This window comes from Medicago sativa, chromosome 7 (genome assembly GCF_051527215.1).
Source record: "Medicago sativa cultivar Bolivia chromosome 7, Bolivia_mono, whole genome shotgun sequence".
In the NCBI taxonomy this organism is placed as follows: Eukaryota; Viridiplantae; Streptophyta; class Magnoliopsida; order Fabales; family Fabaceae; genus Medicago; species Medicago sativa.
This window is the reverse complement of record NC_140755.1, coordinates 94,747,198-94,765,671: the sequence shown is the minus strand read 5'-3', so window position 1 is coordinate 94,765,671 and position 18,474 is coordinate 94,747,198. Positions and strand designations below refer to the sequence as shown.

Genomic DNA, 18,474 nt, shown 5'->3' with positions numbered 1-18,474 from the left:
CCTAAGGCATCTAGAGGCATATGTCCATCGTCCTCCTCCTGATCATAAAATGTTCCTCGGAATAACATAATTTAAATTAAAATTAAAAATACATTGTATGGAATATTAATCCTTAAAATAAATTTAGTAAACTTGAAACAAACACATCATAAATATACATTTTAAGTTACATCGTCTTAAAGGCGATGCGAATAAATGTGCACACGGAGCCAATTCTACTTCTTTCAATTTAGTTGTGATGTAGTAATTTTTTTTCTTTATTAAATATTCTCGCCTATAATGATTCTTCTTTTTCTTGACGTTACCTATAATGATTCTTCTTGTGTAAATTTCATCACTATAATGATTCTTCTCGTGTAAATTTCATCAATGTGGGCAGTTAATGCAACTCCATTATTTAGGAAAAAACTGAAATTAATCTCTCTAAAAAAACTATTGTCAAAATAAATAAATAAATTAAACTCTAGAAAAGTAGTGGGCCGTTTCCGCGCCTTCAGGTTTCCCCTCGCTACATTCAAACGTCTTACCCCCTTTTTCTTTTCTATCGTTACAGTGTTTTATTAGGTTTACTCACTTCTTCTTTTCTTCTTAGCCACATGTTTTCTCCCACCAATTCACCGTAATGGATTTTCCGTTCAACGATTTTCCCTTCGACGACGACGATATTCCCATCGAGTTACGCAACTTCGACGAAAGCGCAATTCCCACCCGAGAACAACTCATGGACGCTGGAGCAGATCCCAGATTCATTAATTTAGTACTTAACGGCCACTCCGGCGACGAAGAAGAAGACGAAGACGATGAAGATGAAGACGATGAAGAATATGTTCCCGATGTGCCGTCGTCTAGGGTTTCCCGATCCGACGAAGTAGCTGTTATTCCCGATAATGAGAGAAACAAACGCCGCAGAATTGAAGGAGGAGAGGCTTGTTCGTCGTCGATTCCAATTGAAATTGCCGATTGTAGCCAAGAGAATGAATGTAACCGTACCGATATTGATGGACTCATTTGCCCTATTTGTATGGATGCTTGGACCAATGACGGCGATCATCACATTTGGTAACACCGCTTAACCCTAATTCTGCAAAATTTTCTTTTTAATTTTAATTTAAATTATTCGATATTCAAATTGTCTAATTTTGGTTGGTTTTTTTGTTTTTGCTAAATCCTAATTTTACATCTTGTTTTAAGTTTTAAATTGTATTATTTGATATTCTCACACTGTTAAATTGTGTGTTTTTTTGGGGTGAATGATTTTAGTTGTCTTCCTTGTGGACACATTTATGGCATGTCATGCGTCAAAAAATGGCTTCAACAGAAAAAAAATTCTGGGAAGGTAATTGTATAATGTGTTTGATTGAAAATTGATATAGCAGCAATTGAAGAAGGAAGAGGGTTTTTGACATTAATATTTTGTGTGTTGTTTTGTTCTAGTGTCCGCAATGCAATAGAAGATGTTCCATGAAGGATGTGAGGAAACTCTATGCTTCTAGAGTAGTTACTGTTGATGAAGAATCTCAGAAGGTTGTTTCAATATTAAGATCAAAATAAAGTTTTGATTTTCAAGTAATTTGTTTGTCTGATTTTCTTTTCTTTTTTTTTTTTTCTTTTTCTTCTTTCTGTTGGCAGATGATTCGGTCACTTGAGAACAAATGTGCTTCTCTTGAGAGTAAGGTAGGATGCTGTTTATGTCATTATGAAAATGTTTTTTGTGTTTATGTCATTATGAAAATGTTTTTTGTTGTCTTGTGCTTTTTTTTTTAATTTCATTTTGTGGGTTTGGGTTATCCTAGAATATATAGAAGGCGATGTTTTCATTAGTTTTTGTTAAGAAAATTTGTCAATTATGTTCTTAGGATGGTAGTTGGCGCAAGAAAGAAGAGGGATGGATGAAGAGAGAAGCTGCATTGCTTTTTGATGTCCAGAACCTTAAGAAGGTATAATTTTTATATTACTATGATGTTAATGATGGATGCATACCTGCCGTTTAGATTGCAAAAAGTCTGGTTGTAAAAATTTAGAACCATTTTCTGTAGTAGACCCACTTCTGATACTGTTAGTATTTCTATATGGAATCTCTGGCAGAGCTTTGCTCCAGTTCCATACCCATTAGAGTATTTTGTATTGTATGATGCCAACAAGTTAACATCTCCAATTTTCCTAGTTACTTTTCTAGCATGGCGCTTTAATAACCGTTTTAGTAGTTTTTAATGATTTTATTCCGTAAGAGTCGAGTTGAAATAATGATTTGGTGCAAATTATATAAGCCTTACTGTTTGATTGTTATTGGTCTCAGTATGTGGTTTTGAACAATTTTAATTTCTTAATTTGGTTCTGTAGAGAAACACTTATTTGGAGCAGCTGGTATCAGATATGCAGAGTAGACAATCTGGTAATAATTGTTTAAAATTTCAAATGACGTATCATCACCTCATAAGATCTGTTTTGATTTCATTCCCCCTTCCTCTATCAATAACAATAATAACAAAAAAAAGCCTTTTTTTCTACCAAAAGAAACTTTGCAGTTAATTTCATTAAGCACAGTGTATTTTTTACTCCATGTACCTTGCAGAGCGCAACTATAACCCAATGACCCACGGAAAAGGATCTTCTTGCAATTTTGAATTTCAGGTATGCCATTTTTTGTTTCTCTTAAAACTTTATGGGTCTTTGTTCTCCACCATTAGAAGGGCCGATTTTCTTCAAATGCCTAGAATATAATAAAAATATTTCGTTAAGCATCATTATATGATGTAGTATGTTATTCCAGTGACATGGATTTTATTTACTAATTTGTTCCCCTGTTATATGATGTAGTATGTTATTCCAGTGACATGGATTTTATTTACTAATTTGTTCCCCTGTTTTTAGAATTCATTTCACCTGCATGGTGCTCGTGTATTTGATATAGACACTTCTAATCAAATTGTAATAATCGCACAAAAGCCAAAAGGAATGGGTGATGTGCACTAGGGGTGTTCAAAATATCCAGTTAACTGAACCAAACTACTAACTGAACTGTATCTGAACCATATTTGAACTGAACCACTTAATAAAGATTTGAACTGAACCATTTTTTAAATACCAATTTAAGTTCAGTTTAAAACCAGTTTTGAACCGGTTTAAGTTTATGAACCGTTTTTCTAAATCTGATAAAAAAAACTATGTTATTCAAAAACATAAATAAAATAGAAAATATCACAAAAACAACTCTGAAGCCCAAATTCAGAAAATGGAACCCTAGCCCCAAATCGATGATGAAGAACCCTAGCCCCAAATCGATCCCAAATCACAAATTCACCAAATCAATTCACTTAACCTAACCCAAATTCGGACGAACCCTAGCCCCAATTCGTATAATCCATTTTCGTACTCTTCTCCGTCGTCTTCGTACTCTCGTCATCGTCACAGGTATGCTCAATCTACTGTGGTTTTGTTCTTTTTTGTATAGAATTTTCGATTTCTAGTTGGTATGCTTATGCTTATAGCTTTTCGATTTCTGGGTCTCTTTGAAATGTTAATTTTCGATTTCTGGGTCTCAAATCCGCAAAGATAACACTGGTGTTGATCTTGAACCTTTGTTGTATTCAGTTTGTGATATGTTGTCTTTTAATTTTCTGATAATTTTGGTTGAGTTTTATTTTTGTTTCGTTCTGTTATTCTGAGCTATGATGAAGAAAACTGTGCTGGAGCTCGTCGATGACGGCGCAATCCTCTAAGAAGTTCTGAGCTCTAATTTTCAACTTTTTTTTATTATAAATTATTTCATGGATAATTGATTTGATTCTTTATTAACTGATTCATGATTTTGCTTAATGATATTTTAGTTATTTGAATGATTAATTAAGAGGGAATAAGAGAAGCGAAGTGACGATAAAATTTATGAATCTGACAGGTTCTGATCGTTTTCAGCAAAATTGCAACAACATCAATATGGATGGTCATGATAGCATTATGGGCTCCGACACAGAAGCACACAGTGGTTCTACACCTCAACCTCTAGTTTCAAACAATGCAAACATGGGTCCGCCTAAGCGTAAAAACCGGTCAAACCGGTCAGCAATGTGGGATCATTTTACACCAATGCCAAGAGTGGAAGGAGTAAAGGCAGCAAACTGCAACTATTGTAAGACAAGAATCCAGTATAGTGGTGGAACAAGTGCAATGAGGGCTCATTTGACAAGATGTAATCTATATCCACCCAATATGATGATGCATGAATCAGATTCAAGCTCATTGGGAAATAGGGAAGTAGTTGTTAATTCATCCCCTGCAGTTCCGAAGTTTGATCAAGAAGTCAGCCGAATTGATTTGGTGAACATGTTTGTAGCCTTGGAACTTCCATTTCAAAAGGTAGAGCATCCATATTTTCGTAAGTTTGTTTATGGCTTACAACCAAAATTCATGTTACCATCTCGCACTACATTGGCACGTGAGATTTTGAAGAATTGGGACATGGAGAAAGCAAAGTTGAAGAGCTTTTTGTCACAACATTGTCGCCGGGTTTGTCTCACCACTGACACGTGGACATCAACACAAAACTTTAATTACATGTGTCTCACAGCCCATTTCATTGATAACAATTGGAAATTGCAGAAGAAGGTTTTGAATTTTATGCAAGTCACAGAATACACAGGAGAAATTATGGCAAAAACGGTTAAGGAGTGCTTGAATGGTTGGGAACTTGGTCGTGTGCTTAGTGTGACAGTGGATAATGCTTCCTCAAATGACGTTGGAATTCGACATCTCAAAAGATGGCTTCTATCTCAAAATGGTCTAGTTTCAAATGGAGAGCACCTTCACACACGGTGCTGCGCCCACATTCTAAACCTTATTGTGAAGGACGGGCTGACAATAGTTAATGAATCTATTTTGAGAATCCGATCAGCTGTGAGGTATGTCAGACGTACTCCTTCAAGATTTCAGAGATTCAAGAAATGTATTGATCGTGAAACCATTACATTTAAAGGTTATGTTGGGCTAGATTGTGAGACGCGGTGGAATGCAACTTACACAATGGCGAATTCTGCTTTCAAACATATGAAGACCTTTATAGAGCTTGAATTCACAGATCAACAATATGTTAATGAAATGAGGAAAGACAAAGGCGTGCCTACACTGAAAGATTGGGAAGAAATTGGGTCAATTCTTCCATTCCTAAAGATATTTCATGACGCTACAGTGCGTGTTTCAGGATCTTCTTACTTGACCAGCAACTTGTATATGCTTGAGGTTTTTAGTGTTGGACAAAAGATTGCGAAAATGTGTTGTTCTGAAGATGCAAGTTTAAAGTCAATGGCTTTAAAGATGAGGGCAAAATACAATAAATATTGGGGAGATCCTAACTCTCTTAACATGTTTTTGTTGATTGCAATGGTATTAGACCCTCGTCGTAAACTGAAGCTTGTGGACTGGATGGCCAGAAGGATCTATAGTAGTGCTGAGGCAGAATCTTTGACAAAAAAAATAGAGTCGTTTTTGAAGTCTATTTACGAGGAATACTCAGGTGGGGGAGTGTCTCGTCTAGGTAATTATGGAAATGTAGCAGGTGTTCTTAATGAAGCTGAAGATCCATATGAATTGTGTGATTTCTATGAATCGGACGAGTGCAACACATCAGCGACTGAATTACAAAAATATCTTATAAATGAAAATGTAGAAGAGGATCGTCCGGACTTTGATTTGCTAGAATGGTGGAAGATTAACTCAAGCCGTCTGCCAATACTTGCAAGCATTGCAAGAGATGTGTTGGCCATCCCTATATCCACTGTAGCCTCTGAATCTACTTTTAGTACCGGGGGAAGGGTCCTTGACCCATACCGTAGTTCTTTAACACCAAGAACTGTGGAAGCACTGATTTGTACTCAAGATTGGCTTGATGCACCATTTACATGTTTTCTTTCTAGTGAAGATCTTGATGTTATTGAGAAAATTGAGGAAGGTAAGATACTTTTCTATCCTTTCTTACTACTTACTAGTTGTTTAATTGGTTGGAACATACTGAAATGTTTTGTTTTGCAGATCTACTTTCTACACAAGATGCTCCTAGTTGTTCGGCCTCGACCTCGATTACACTTGACGATGCTTGAAGGTAAGTAGGTATTTTCTGCAACCAACCATTTAGTACACCAATATTTTCTGTGTTTTGCAATGACAGTGTTGCATTGTTGTAACAGTATTTTCTTCAAGTATTAACAATTTTGTGTGTGAATTCAAACGGTATTAGTGTAGTGTCCGGTGATCGTATCTCAGTTATTGTTTTATAGTAATTGTTTTATAGTTTTTGTGTGTGAACACAGTCACATTTATTTGGTTTTGTTTTTACTGAACAATTCAGGAACAGTACCCATTATTTATCCCAAAGGAACTATACGAGTTTCCTTTCAATTTTATTTTTGTTTGTTTCATTCTTACAATTCAATTTTATTTTTGTTTGTTTCATTCTTACAATGCAGCTCATGCCATATGATTTATGCTCTTTAACATCAAATACTTATCATGTGCTCATGAGAACGAACTACTTTTATCACAAAGATTGATTGGGGAATGCATCTTGTCAATTTTTTAATATGAATGATTTCAGAGTGACAATTAATATAGTGTTATGTTTTTGGCATTTAGGATGACAAATCATCAAATCAAGATAAGGTGGAGAAGGAGAAGTGCCAACCTAACTTAGCAGTTTCTTCATGTGACTCGGTTAGCAGGGGAGGTGTGATCAAACTCATCGACAACATATATGAAAAACTCATTTATCTTGCTTTTTGGATAAGACTATTTGTTGACAACATATATGTCTTTGATGACTATTTGTTGATTTTAGCATTTTCTAAAAATTTGGCCAGAATGGAGGTTATGTAATTTTCCTTGTTAATTTTCCGAGCTTTATAGAATCGAAGCATATGACCTTGCATTGGAAAGCCAACAAGCATAGCTACGACTTCGGCATTTTGAAAAATTGATTCAAACGAAGAAGCTTTTGACACTATTAACAACAATCATTCTTCAATAATATCTACCATTCATACCCTCGTGTATTGAGCTGAATTCCTAGAATTTGGCAAAATATTCAAAATTCATTTGGATGTTAAAAATTATCTTGTAAGAAAATAATCTAACATATGATTTATCAAACAATAACTAGAACCATTTAGTTGAAAATTGAAAATTGAAACATAATTTGTGAACCATTTACGTATAATCTGTTTTTGAACAAATAAGTCACAATCACTTTTTTAAACAAATAAATTATAATAACTAAAAACCAATATTTTTACTAATGTCACTAAATAATGGGTTTTTTAAAAAAACAATGACTAAAATCCAGTTTGAAAACCAATTCAAAAAAAATCTGGTTCAAAACCGGTTAAAAATAAGTAAACCGGTTTAAAACTAAAATCCAGTTTGAAAACCAGTTCAAAAAAATCTGGTTCAAAACCGGTTAAAAATATGTAAACCGGTTTAAAACTATAAACCGGTTCGAAACCGGTTCAAAATAAATAAACCGGTTCAAAACTGTAAACCGGTTCTGAACCGGTTCTGAACCGAACTGTAACTGGTTTGAAAAATTAACCAGTTTTTTTTAAAGTGGTTTTAAAAACTGAATTGTATCCATTAATGTGGTTCAGTTCCAATGCAGTTTAGAACCATGAACACCCCTAATGTGCACAGTATAACTAAAGTAAGATTCTTGAATTTGAAATATTCACGTGTATGTACTTGGCTTTTAAATCACTTCATTCAATGACTGATTTCACTGATCTTTATGGGAACCTGACTTTATAGATGAGCTTGATATCTCCATTTGAGATGCAACATATTGAACTGCCTTCATCTACAAATGGTGTTAGAGACCTGCATATTTCTCCTTTTGGTAGTAAACAGGCCCTCTATGCGTCATTTGGGAAGCAATTATCAGTGCTCAGGTATAGCTGCATTAAGTACCGATTCATTTAGTCTTGCAATGTAAAATTTTGTTGTTGACATATTTTATGCTGTTACAGCTTCGACAGCGGCAACCCTGTTCTCAATTATGATCTAGAGGTATAAGTTTGTTCCATAATTCTGATTTAGTGGAAATAAAACTTTTAATAATAGTTTATATTTCCATGCCTTATGGTTTTCTAGAATATTATTGGGATGTACATATAGTATTTTATTTTTATTATTGAGGATAGCAAGAAAGAGAAGATAGTAAAATCTGGGTATATGTGTCCTCCTTAAATTTAGTAAAAGAAAACCAAAATGAGTAGCCAAGAAGATGGAATTTTGGAAAATTAGAGCTAGCCACTGTCTTTTGAAGTACTCATTAAATGAGTATAGAAAAGAAAACCTCTTTATTCCGCAAATGATGCTGTTGTAACTTTCGTAAGTAGCTGTCCTAAAAATTATAGCAATTCTCTCCAACCTTAAAAGCACCATAAAGTGCACCGCAAGAGAACCTTACACTCTTCGGCTACTGCAAAACCTAAAAAATAACAGATAGTTCTCCCACATACTTATCGAAATAGATTTCTATAATCGTAAATTTTTTTACCTTTCCCCCCCCCCCCCCCCCCCCCCCCGTTGTACTAATGTTATTGCTTATACCATGCAATCTTCGCTAGTCAGTTTACATGTCCTTCTGCGGGGTGTATAACTTTCTATAATCGTATTCCAGGTTCCTGCTTGGTCCTGTTCATGGGATCGTAACAGTACACATTGCATATATGCTGGACTACAGGTCAGCATTATTTTTATTTTATTTTTTCTATATATTAGATCTAGGAACTTCAAATGCTAATCTTCATATAACTTTCCTGCAGAATGGTAAAGTCCTGGTGTTTGACATGAGACAAACTGCAGGACCCTTAAAATCTTTAGCTGGGTTGACTAGCAACCCTGTTCATAGTTTGCAGTCTCTTGCACAAACAACGGGTCTTTCTTCTGGTGTCAGAACCATTCTATCTGCATCTGCCATCGGTGCTTGTCAGTGGGACATTGATTCTGATGATCGGTAAGCTTTTTGAATTCTATGGATGTTAGCTTTACACTTTCTTTTGTTTATATTATCAATCAATTATCAATGCCTTATAAAAATTTATTCAACTTGTTTCCTGACACTATCCAGTAATAATTATGATTTTTAAGTTTGATGAAATTTAATTTTAATTTTAATTTTACTCGTATCCTGTAGTTTGTATGATAGTGTAATGGTTTTTTTTTTTAAGTTTTATTCTCCAATTTTTTTAGATGGTTTCTTTTGCATTTTGGAAATTCACATATTACTTTATTGTCAATAAGTCTGATATGAGATAACATAAGATGATTTTTTTCTCTCTTTTAATTTAGTTCTTTAAGGCCAGATTAGATTTTGGAAGCAATTCACCTAACTCCATTTTTTTCCTTCTGAAAATATGAAGGCCATTTATGGTTCATGGGACTGATAATCAAGGAGTTTGTATATCCCTTGCCTATTCCCCGAGCAGTGATGACACTGTTGTTTCATACCGTCCAAAGCTCAACACGTTGACGGGTGAGCTTATTGGACAAGGAGTACAGGGCTCTCATGTCTTATTAAAAAGAACAGGTGATAATAATTTCCAAAAGATGGGTTCCTCGTATGGCAATGTAAGTAAAATTCGACTACCAAGATGTGTAATTATAGACATTGCGAATCAGAATAGAATGTTTGCATCTGGAGATGAAGTTACATGTGACCTGGTCTTGCAAGAGTTGCCAACTTTTAGAGTTATTCAGCGATTCAAAATGCCAGCTCAAGCCCGTGATATCAGGTACTCACCTAGTCATGGAATGCTTGGTTGTTTAAGTGAGAATTCATTGCAAATTTTCCGTACCAATCTCTCGTGAGGAAGGTAATTATATACTAGTTCATAGCCTTTGATTGTTTTTGTTCAATTTTGTTTTTTAGAAGCTGTCCATAAAGTAGTTGAGATATTTATTACTTTGCCACGAGCCTGTGAATGATCTGTTGATATTTCTCTAATTATTTTGCAAGGGTATTGCCCTTTGTAATTATTCTTGTATTTTATATTTTAGAGCTGTGATATTGATCAAGGATAAATCAATTGATTGAGTCTTCAGGTCATTTTTAAATATGGACAACTCAAATTGATTTGTATGTTACATTCTAACCACCCCGCTTGCTGCCATTTAAATGGAGTTGGAATCATCTCTATTTAATAGACACTTCAATTTAAAAAGATATTGACACCTAAAATAAAATAATAATATTATTATTCAATGTGTCTATTTCTCTCGAAATAAAAGTATCCATAGTATGGAGAGATTCTTGATTCACCCAATTGTTTCCTTAGCATTATCATTAACAAATTTAACTTGTAAAGTAGCACCACTGGTAGCGGCACTTTGTATTGCAAGCAGTCATCTCCCTTTAGCTTTGCCCATCACTTTTTTTGTGTGTTTTCAATCACTATCACTCACTTCTACTAGTTGTTCCACCTTCCACATAAATGTCCTACGTGTGAAACTTTTCATATTGAGTTGACACCGCCGTGATTGAGATAGAGGGATATGGTATTGATTCCATGCCTTCCCGAAATGTTGAATCCAACACTCCAGTGGCATGGAAATGTTGTTGAAACTCGTCAAAGGTCTGAGCCATCCCTTTTGACATGATACTTGTACTTTCTTGTTTCTTTTCTTTCCTTTTCATGCAAGTTTGCCATTGGGAGGGATATTGGGGGAGTGAGAAGGAAGTACAGTGAGAACAGAAGGAAAGACAAGGAGTATCTAGGACGAAAGAATTATCTTTCTCTCTCATGTCTCTCCAGTTTAGAAATCCCCTCCCTTAAACCCACATCTCTCCTTTTTAAATCTCAGTCTCACCTCCCCTTACTAAATCATGGTCTGGAAACAGAATGGTCTCTCATGTAACGGAAGAGAATTCTTTCTTGGTGGCGAAGGGATGTGAAGGGAAGAGGAAAGAATGGGGGAGAGGACCTTAATTTGAAAGTCTCTCTCTCTCTGTCTCTCTGATAACAATCATGGAAGAAACATTTAACAGACAGAGATCCATGAATGGGCGGTAATAATTGAGGTTTAAGTAGAATTGAGGTTTAAGGAGATAGGTTATAGGAGAACATGACTAATCTAAGGAGTATTAGGGTAAGACGACCTAACTTTTAGGGGGAGTATGGAGTATTAAATTTAACTAATCAGTATACCCATTTATTACTTTCACCAAAAGTGTGATTGAAAAAGAAAAGAAAAAAGACTTCGAAAGGCCCTTTGTAGCCACAAATAAGGCGTATCAAAGTTGCACAAAGATGATACAATTAATTGGACACCAATCTGAATCAAAGACAGTGTTGTTTAAGAGTCAAACTCGATGATAAATCTATGGTAGACACAAAATGCAAGGAGAACTCTAAGCTTTTAAAGAATAAATTGTCAACAATATCGCTAAAAGGTCAGAAGCAAAACCATACATCCAATGAAATACTAATTAGTGTTAACAACAACTTTGTCAATTTTTTCTTACATTATACTCCCTTCAATCACATTTATAAGTAAAAAAATATTTTTTAAATTCATTCAATATAGACTGCATTCAATGACCGAAGAGAGTACACAAATCCTCGTTCTCCTTAACAAATTACAGCTATCTATAATTTTTGTCCAACTCTTTAAATTTTGTACTACCTTGCATTTGTTTTCCTCTCTGATTTACTTATATATAGATCGAATATCAATATCCACGATCTTTACTTTATACGATTCATGAGATCTTTTGTGTTTACGGCAAACAGACATTTTTCAAGAGATGACATTGACAACCAAGTTTCATGTCAGAGGTCTTGCTTGTTTATAATGGTGTTCTCGTTTTCATCGTTGAAATGACAATAACGTTATAAAATGAGAAGTATGCGTATAGTATTTTGCACTCAACAGTGCCACATTTACCAACCAATACATAATTGTCCACTTTGCTTTTCTTGGACATTGACAAACATTATTCCTTTCTCTGTCCCTCTTTTATTTTTTTCCCCTTTTTGGTTTACATTTACACCAAATAAATGTCAACAAAAACAAAAACAAAAAACTCACACAATCTTCCAAATTTTCTCGTGTCTTTAGAGCCTTGGACACTCAAGTGATAGGGGCCCCATTTCATGTCACCCCCACAATGTAAAAAGAAAATTCTCTCAAACAAACAAACAAAATAGATCACAAGAGAACAGTATTTTTTGGGACACCCCCCAAATTTGCAAGTTTTTAATCTTTATTTAACCCCAACATTCAGGTGTTAGTCTATGATCTCTTTTTGGGTCTCTACAATAATTATAAACCATATGGTATCTTTGCACCCAACTCATAGCCCTATTTTGTTGTGAGTTTAATCCACCAGAACCATATGGTGATGCTGAAACTGGATGGCACCAACGAGGTGCATAGGCTGTGCAACCACTAGCTTTGAAATTTGTATATTGTGCAACAAATGGTTGGTATCTGTAATCAGCTTTGTATTTTCCATCTTCTGTTGCCCATGATGAAGCATCCCATATTGAACCATAAAGCCACATTGGTCTAATTGGAAATGTTGTGTCACTCTTCCTCGGGTACCTCCTTATTGGCACATCATCCACAAGAAATCTGACACATAATTTAGTGTCAGTATAAAGCAACTATATAGTATTAATAATCATTTCTATGATTCATATAATAGCTACAGCTTTTTGAACGTTACTACTACTAGTATTAGTATATACAGTAGTTTTAATCTTTCATAAATAAAATAAATTTACCGTCACTTTCTTAACTTTTCATTAGTTGGGTGCTACACTGCTTATCATATTTGTTTCCCCACACTTCTATGTTATGATTTTTGTGCCATTCATGTGACCTTGATTTAGTATTTCTATATGATATGATTTCTATTTTTAATCCTGTCACATCCTTATTTGCCTTCTTCCTTTATTTCTTAGAAAATAATATTTTTTTAGAGGATAGAAAATTATGTTGTTATCCTCTCATTTTCCACTCCTTAAAAAATTCCAAAATATCATTAAGTCCTGCCTAAACTTTGATACCAATTGATAAAGAACCAATCAAACAATGCCACCTAAGCAGAATCCAAGCTCAATTGTGGATTCTCTTCATCTCTTTATCTTGCAAATCAGATTTCATGCTCTCATAATTTCCAAGAATCACTATATATAGTTAGCTAATCCAAACCATTGATAAAATCGAATGGTTTATATTAAGGTCAACAAATCGGTCTCGACTATCCGATCTATATCAATGGTTAGAATTTTCAAGAGTCACTATAATCACCAAGTCCAAACCATGGTTAAAAAAATCTTATGTGTTCAATTATAAGTTCAACAATCAGTCTCCATTGTCCAATCTTAATCAATGGTGGAGATCGTAACTGTAGTGGACTATTGAGTGCATATGTAAGTCCATTTCCCTATCACACCTATATACCTCATCAAAAGAGAAAGTAGTGCATGTCCTGTCTAGTACCCTATACTATTTTAGATTATTACTAATAATTAATTAATCTAGGCATTCAATTCAATTTCACATTCAGAGACATTGAGGAATATGATATAATTAAATTATACAGTGACTTACATTATCTCTTTAGGACTCCATAGTATAGCATAGTGATGAAAACCTTTGGTAGGATCAAACCAAAGATGAAACTTCATTTCTCTACCTACAATTTTCCCATCACCACTCCCTCTTACATAAACATTGGTCTGCAAAGTATAAGGCTTTCCAAATGTTGTTCCAAGAAACTCAATGTCCACTTCATCATGGTAACCAGGATGTGCTTCATTGTTTGATAGCTGCCAATAATTCAATCATTAATTATATCATTAGTGCTAATAGTAATTAACAATCTAAACAAAATGTATAAGCTATAACAATCAAACCAGTGAACTTTATGAATGTTTGAATTGACAGTAAATTCTAGAGAAAACTACATTTTCGAGGTTCAACAAAATCACAGTGTTATCGTAATTTCATGAAACTAAGTGCCAATGGAAACATGCATGTCATGCTGTAACATCTTACATAGAAAGATGTTATAACTCCTGCAGTATAACCAGGTTGAAGCTTAATGGAAGCACCAAAGTAGCCAGATCGAAACGGACGAACCGATTTAAATCCACTTCCTGTTTTTTACCATAAAAAAAACAATGACAATAATTAAATTTCAATGATATTTAACAAGAAGCAGAAAACTTATGTAACTGATGATCAGACTCAGAACCTGAGGTTCTATCAAGCCAAATAGTTAATGCATTTTGTTGTAGTCTTTGGTGTTGAGGGCCCCAACGGTTTGTAAAACCTTTGTAAAAGTTCATAGACTTGAACTTTGAACTTGGCCAATAGCCTGGTGAAGGTGGCCAATAAGCATTGCTTGAAAATGTCATTAAGAATAAAATAGCAACTACAAAGAGAGCCATGATGAAAACTGATGGGTGGTAAAGTTTTTAGCAGAATCCAGAATGATCTGTTGTGGAAGGGAAGTGATGATCAAAGTAAGGGTCATATGGAAGAAGGGTATGGCAGTGAGTTTGATATAAATATATGAAATTTATTAGTGGGTCCAAAATTGAGAATTAGTGGTGAAATGAAATTTTGGAGGCATGTAAAATTACCATATCAATTATTATTATTCATAGATCCTTGTAGACCAAATGTAGATCTTTATTTGTTGGATATCATTCAATTATGCCATGCATTGACATTTAAATTAAGATTTAATTGGTATAAATTGGTAACATAGAAAAATTATACCGACTATCTTTTATACTCGTTAGATCATTAAAAACGTTTAACTTTATTTATATGCATCCCATCATCTTTTATTCACAATAGTCACATATATGATTGATTGTGAATTGTGAATACTAGATGATAACATTGACAATATATCAAAATTAAATTATTCAAATTATTTTTGAAGGAATTATTCAAATTATTGTTATTTTATTTTTTCACCCTACAACTACTTTAGTTTTTTCCCAATCTCTTTATTAGAGAAAACCTGTTGGCTTGGCTGTAAAGGTAAAAAAAGATGATGGGATGCAGAAGGGGTGGATGAGTATGCCTTAAATGTGTATCTTAATTTTGTGTTCCATGGCTTTCTGAGCTCAACTAGATCCTAGGCAGTACCTCTTAAATTTCTATCTACATTTAAGGACTACAGGTATCTTTGTCAGCAATAGCCAGATTAACCTTATTTGTTTTTGTTTTTACCACATCATTCACCTTTTCAGTGTGTCAATTGCTCTAGGTTCATATTAAATGTCTTTTAAAGTAATACATGCATTTTAGAAAACGATCTTTTACTAATTACATGTGTATTTTATTGCACCTAATTATAATTATTTTACATGTGCCACAATTAGATAATTTTGTCAAATAAGATCAAAAGAAGCTCCATTTGTAAGGTCTTAGGATTAGGATGAGACAAGGCAATTTTATTGCACCTAATTATAATTATTTTACATGTGCCACAATTAGATAATTTTGTCAAATAAGATCAAAAGAAGCTCCATTTGTAAGGTCTTAGGATTAGGATGAGACAAGGCATATTGCGTTTTATTTAGAAGAGACACGTTAAAGCTAAATTTTTGTTTCTTTTTTTGGTGGTGATCGAGGTTTGAACCCCGGATCTTGCATATATTATGCAATGTCCATACCAACTGAGCTAAATTCTTGTTTCTCGTTAAATCATTTGATAACTTTGAGTTTAAAGCACAACAAAAATCAAGCTTTTTTTTTATTTGTTCAAAAAAAAAATAAAGCTTTTTTCCACTAAGCTGGGTTGGTTACATAGATCAAATTACGTCATGATGTTCTATTATAAACCATATTTCGATCCAAATTATTAATTCTAAATGATTCTTAGTAGTTTCTCTATAGTTTTTTTAGGTGATCTCTTACCCAAAAGATTAAACTACTCAATCTGATGTATTTTTCTTACTATATGATCTATAAATCTTCTCTCTACATGGTCAAACCACATAAGCTTACCCACTATTTTTTTTTTCCTACTATAAGTGTTACCCCAACTCTCTCTCTCTCTCTCTCCCTCCCTCCCTCCCTCCCTCTCTCCCTCTCTCTCTCTCTCTCTCTCTCTCTCTCTCTCTCATATTGTCAGTACATTTCTAACCATATCACATCTAGTCTTACCATACATTCTCATCATGCTTATTTTATTTTTGTGTTGAACTTCGTTGGTCTTACCGTTGTATAATGAAATTTTCGCTTCAACTTTAGCGATATTTTCATATAAAAGAAAACACCAAAAAATTTTCTCTATTTAACCATCCAAATCGAATTCGATGATCGAGATAATTTTTGTTTAAAGTACATAATATAAATATCACCTTATTTTATTTGTGTTTTCACTTTTCTACTATCCACCAAGCATGTAACATGACAAAAAAAAATTGTCCAAATAGTTTAAAAATTTATCATGTACTATCTTATATCTACTCAATACTTAACTTTTTCGGATCAAAGAAACCCTTTAATATACAAGATGTACTACGGAGTACCAATCATCAATAAAACATACAAATCAAAGGCAAGTAAAGGCCAAAATGGGCCAATGCATGAATGATGAAACAAAATAAAACTAATGAAATCATATCATGGGACAGATTCTAATGTAGTCAATTCTCATGAATCAAACAAGAGCAACGGTGTGTTTTAACTTGTGAACTTCATCAATGAAGGATGGGTTGGTCAGAAGAAACTATCCATTAATGGACCCTCAAAGCTTGATTTGATTTTCAGTGGGGCACATGCACGCTTGATTGATAAGTAGAATAATTCTTGGGTACGAATTATTTGAAGGAGAATTCTACGGTACAGTCACCCAAATGACTTTTCCAATAAAGTCAAACATTTTAAATCAGTTTGTGGAAAACCGGCTTTAAAAGTCTAAATAAAAATGGAATTTATTAAAGGACCAACAGGGAAATGTATTTTACAACCCTTTATATTATGTCCAAACTATCAAGATATTACACTAGTTAAAGCACAAATTAGATGGTGCAATACAACGGCTGAATATTTTTTAGATAAATATTTATATGAAAGCCATGAAAATATAGATCATTTTTTATATAACGAATATAAAGGATTAGCTCAAGATTTAAGGAATAAACTTAAAGAATTAGCTAGATGAGTGAAGAAAATAATACCCTCACAACTAGAGTTAAAGCTTTGCTTGACGAAACCAAGAAATTAAATGAAAGATTTGAAAGACAGATTTCTTTTCTTGAAACCTTACCTCAAATCTATAAACAAAATAATTTGTTTACAAAAGATTATGAGCAAGGATTAGAAAGACCCCATGAAACTTGGGTAAATATGGAAAAAGATTTTCCGTGTTACAATAAAAATGAGAAATATCCTCATATATATCATTCTTTTAATCCTCAGTTAAACAATATCACTGATATGATTAATTATCTAATAAAAAACTGTTGTAAACAACATCTTTCTCTTCAAGAAGGGGGGAAGAATAAGGAAAAAATCGAAATCGAAGAAAAAACCTTATTTGCTAATTATAAAAGATGAGTATAGAAGAAAACATAGAGTATCAACTCGAAAAATTAGATCAACTTATGGCTATTTTAGACATAAGCGAAAAAGATTCCATTAAGGAAGAACCTGAACCTAAAGATCTAGAAGATATCATCTACGACTTTAGTTCCGATGATGATTCAAAAGACGATGGAAATTTCGTTAAAATAGAACAATTAGAAATGGGCGAAAGCTCAGGAACAAAAAGAGAACCCTCTTATAATTGGAATGCAGAATTCCATAGGGAATTTTCCCAAGCTAAATACCAAAAAATTCCTATGAGTTATATTCCCAAACATAGTGTAAACGATGGAAGTGGAATTTTAAATATTGATTGCGTTGACAATCTTGTCCAAGCCATAAGAAGTTGGTATAATAAAAATACTATCCAGATACAGTTAGATAGTGACTTAAAAGGTCTAAGCCCAAAACAAATTTTTAATTATCTTTTGTGTAGAACAGAAGGTAATGCATATAAATTTCTGGCCGAAAAACCTGAAGAAGAACAAACTGCAGAAAACAGTATGGGAATGATTAATAAAATCTTTGAATGGCTTTTAAATGAATTCAAAGGATGGCAAGATACGGTAGATTCAAATACCGCCTTTAACACTGAAAAATTATGGAGAATAATGAATTTATCCATATGTAATCCTTGTTACATAGAAAATTATATTTGTGAATTTTCACAATTATATTATGATTTAAATAAAGACACTAGAGAAAACCAAAAGGTTGTCGAATTATTTTACCAAAAATTACCTATGTCTATGTCCCAAATAATTCAAAACGAATTTAACAGTGCAGTATCCTCAGGAACGGTTAAAAATACTTTAGGAGCTAGAATTTCTATTCTTAGAAATTGGATACAAGAACAATGCCTAAAGAAACAAT

General features: G+C 33.7%; 2 protein-coding genes and 1 non-coding gene across 3 annotated transcripts; 2 read left to right on the top strand and 1 right to left on the bottom strand.

Moving 5' to 3' along the window:
* Nucleotides 1–492: 492 nt before the first annotated feature.
* Nucleotides 493–10,087, top strand: LOC146910572 (Transducin/WD40 repeat-like superfamily protein). Its single transcript, XM_085725575.1, has 14 exons — nucleotides 493–1,059; nucleotides 1,261–1,336; nucleotides 1,435–1,524; nucleotides 1,630–1,674; nucleotides 1,857–1,937; nucleotides 2,341–2,392; nucleotides 2,573–2,631; nucleotides 2,872–2,970; nucleotides 7,670–7,681; nucleotides 7,786–7,925; nucleotides 8,004–8,043; nucleotides 8,660–8,722; nucleotides 8,805–8,995; nucleotides 9,402–10,087. Exons 1-14 carry the CDS (start codon nucleotides 623–625, stop codon nucleotides 9,847–9,849), a joined length of 1,833 nt encoding a protein of 610 aa, XP_085581701.1. The 5' UTR covers nucleotides 493–622; the 3' UTR covers nucleotides 9,850–10,087.
* Nucleotides 3,664–3,733, top strand: LOC146910573 (small nucleolar RNA U61). Its single transcript, XR_015020940.1, has one exon. It is a non-coding gene; the product is annotated as a small nucleolar RNA U61 (small nucleolar RNA).
* A 1,783-nt stretch (nucleotides 10,088–11,870) lies between the features above and the next one.
* On the bottom strand, nucleotides 11,871–14,529 carry LOC146910571 (putative xyloglucan endotransglucosylase/hydrolase protein 32). The gene is made up of 4 exons (XM_085725573.1): nucleotides 14,246–14,529; nucleotides 14,047–14,147; nucleotides 13,600–13,817; nucleotides 11,871–12,615 (listed from the first exon to the last, which is right to left on the bottom strand). The coding sequence occupies exons 1-4, from the start codon at nucleotides 14,439–14,441 to the stop codon at nucleotides 12,249–12,251; spliced, it is 882 nt and encodes a 293-aa protein (XP_085581699.1). The 5' UTR covers nucleotides 14,442–14,529; the 3' UTR covers nucleotides 11,871–12,248.
* Between the last annotated feature and the right edge of the window lie 3,945 nt (nucleotides 14,530–18,474).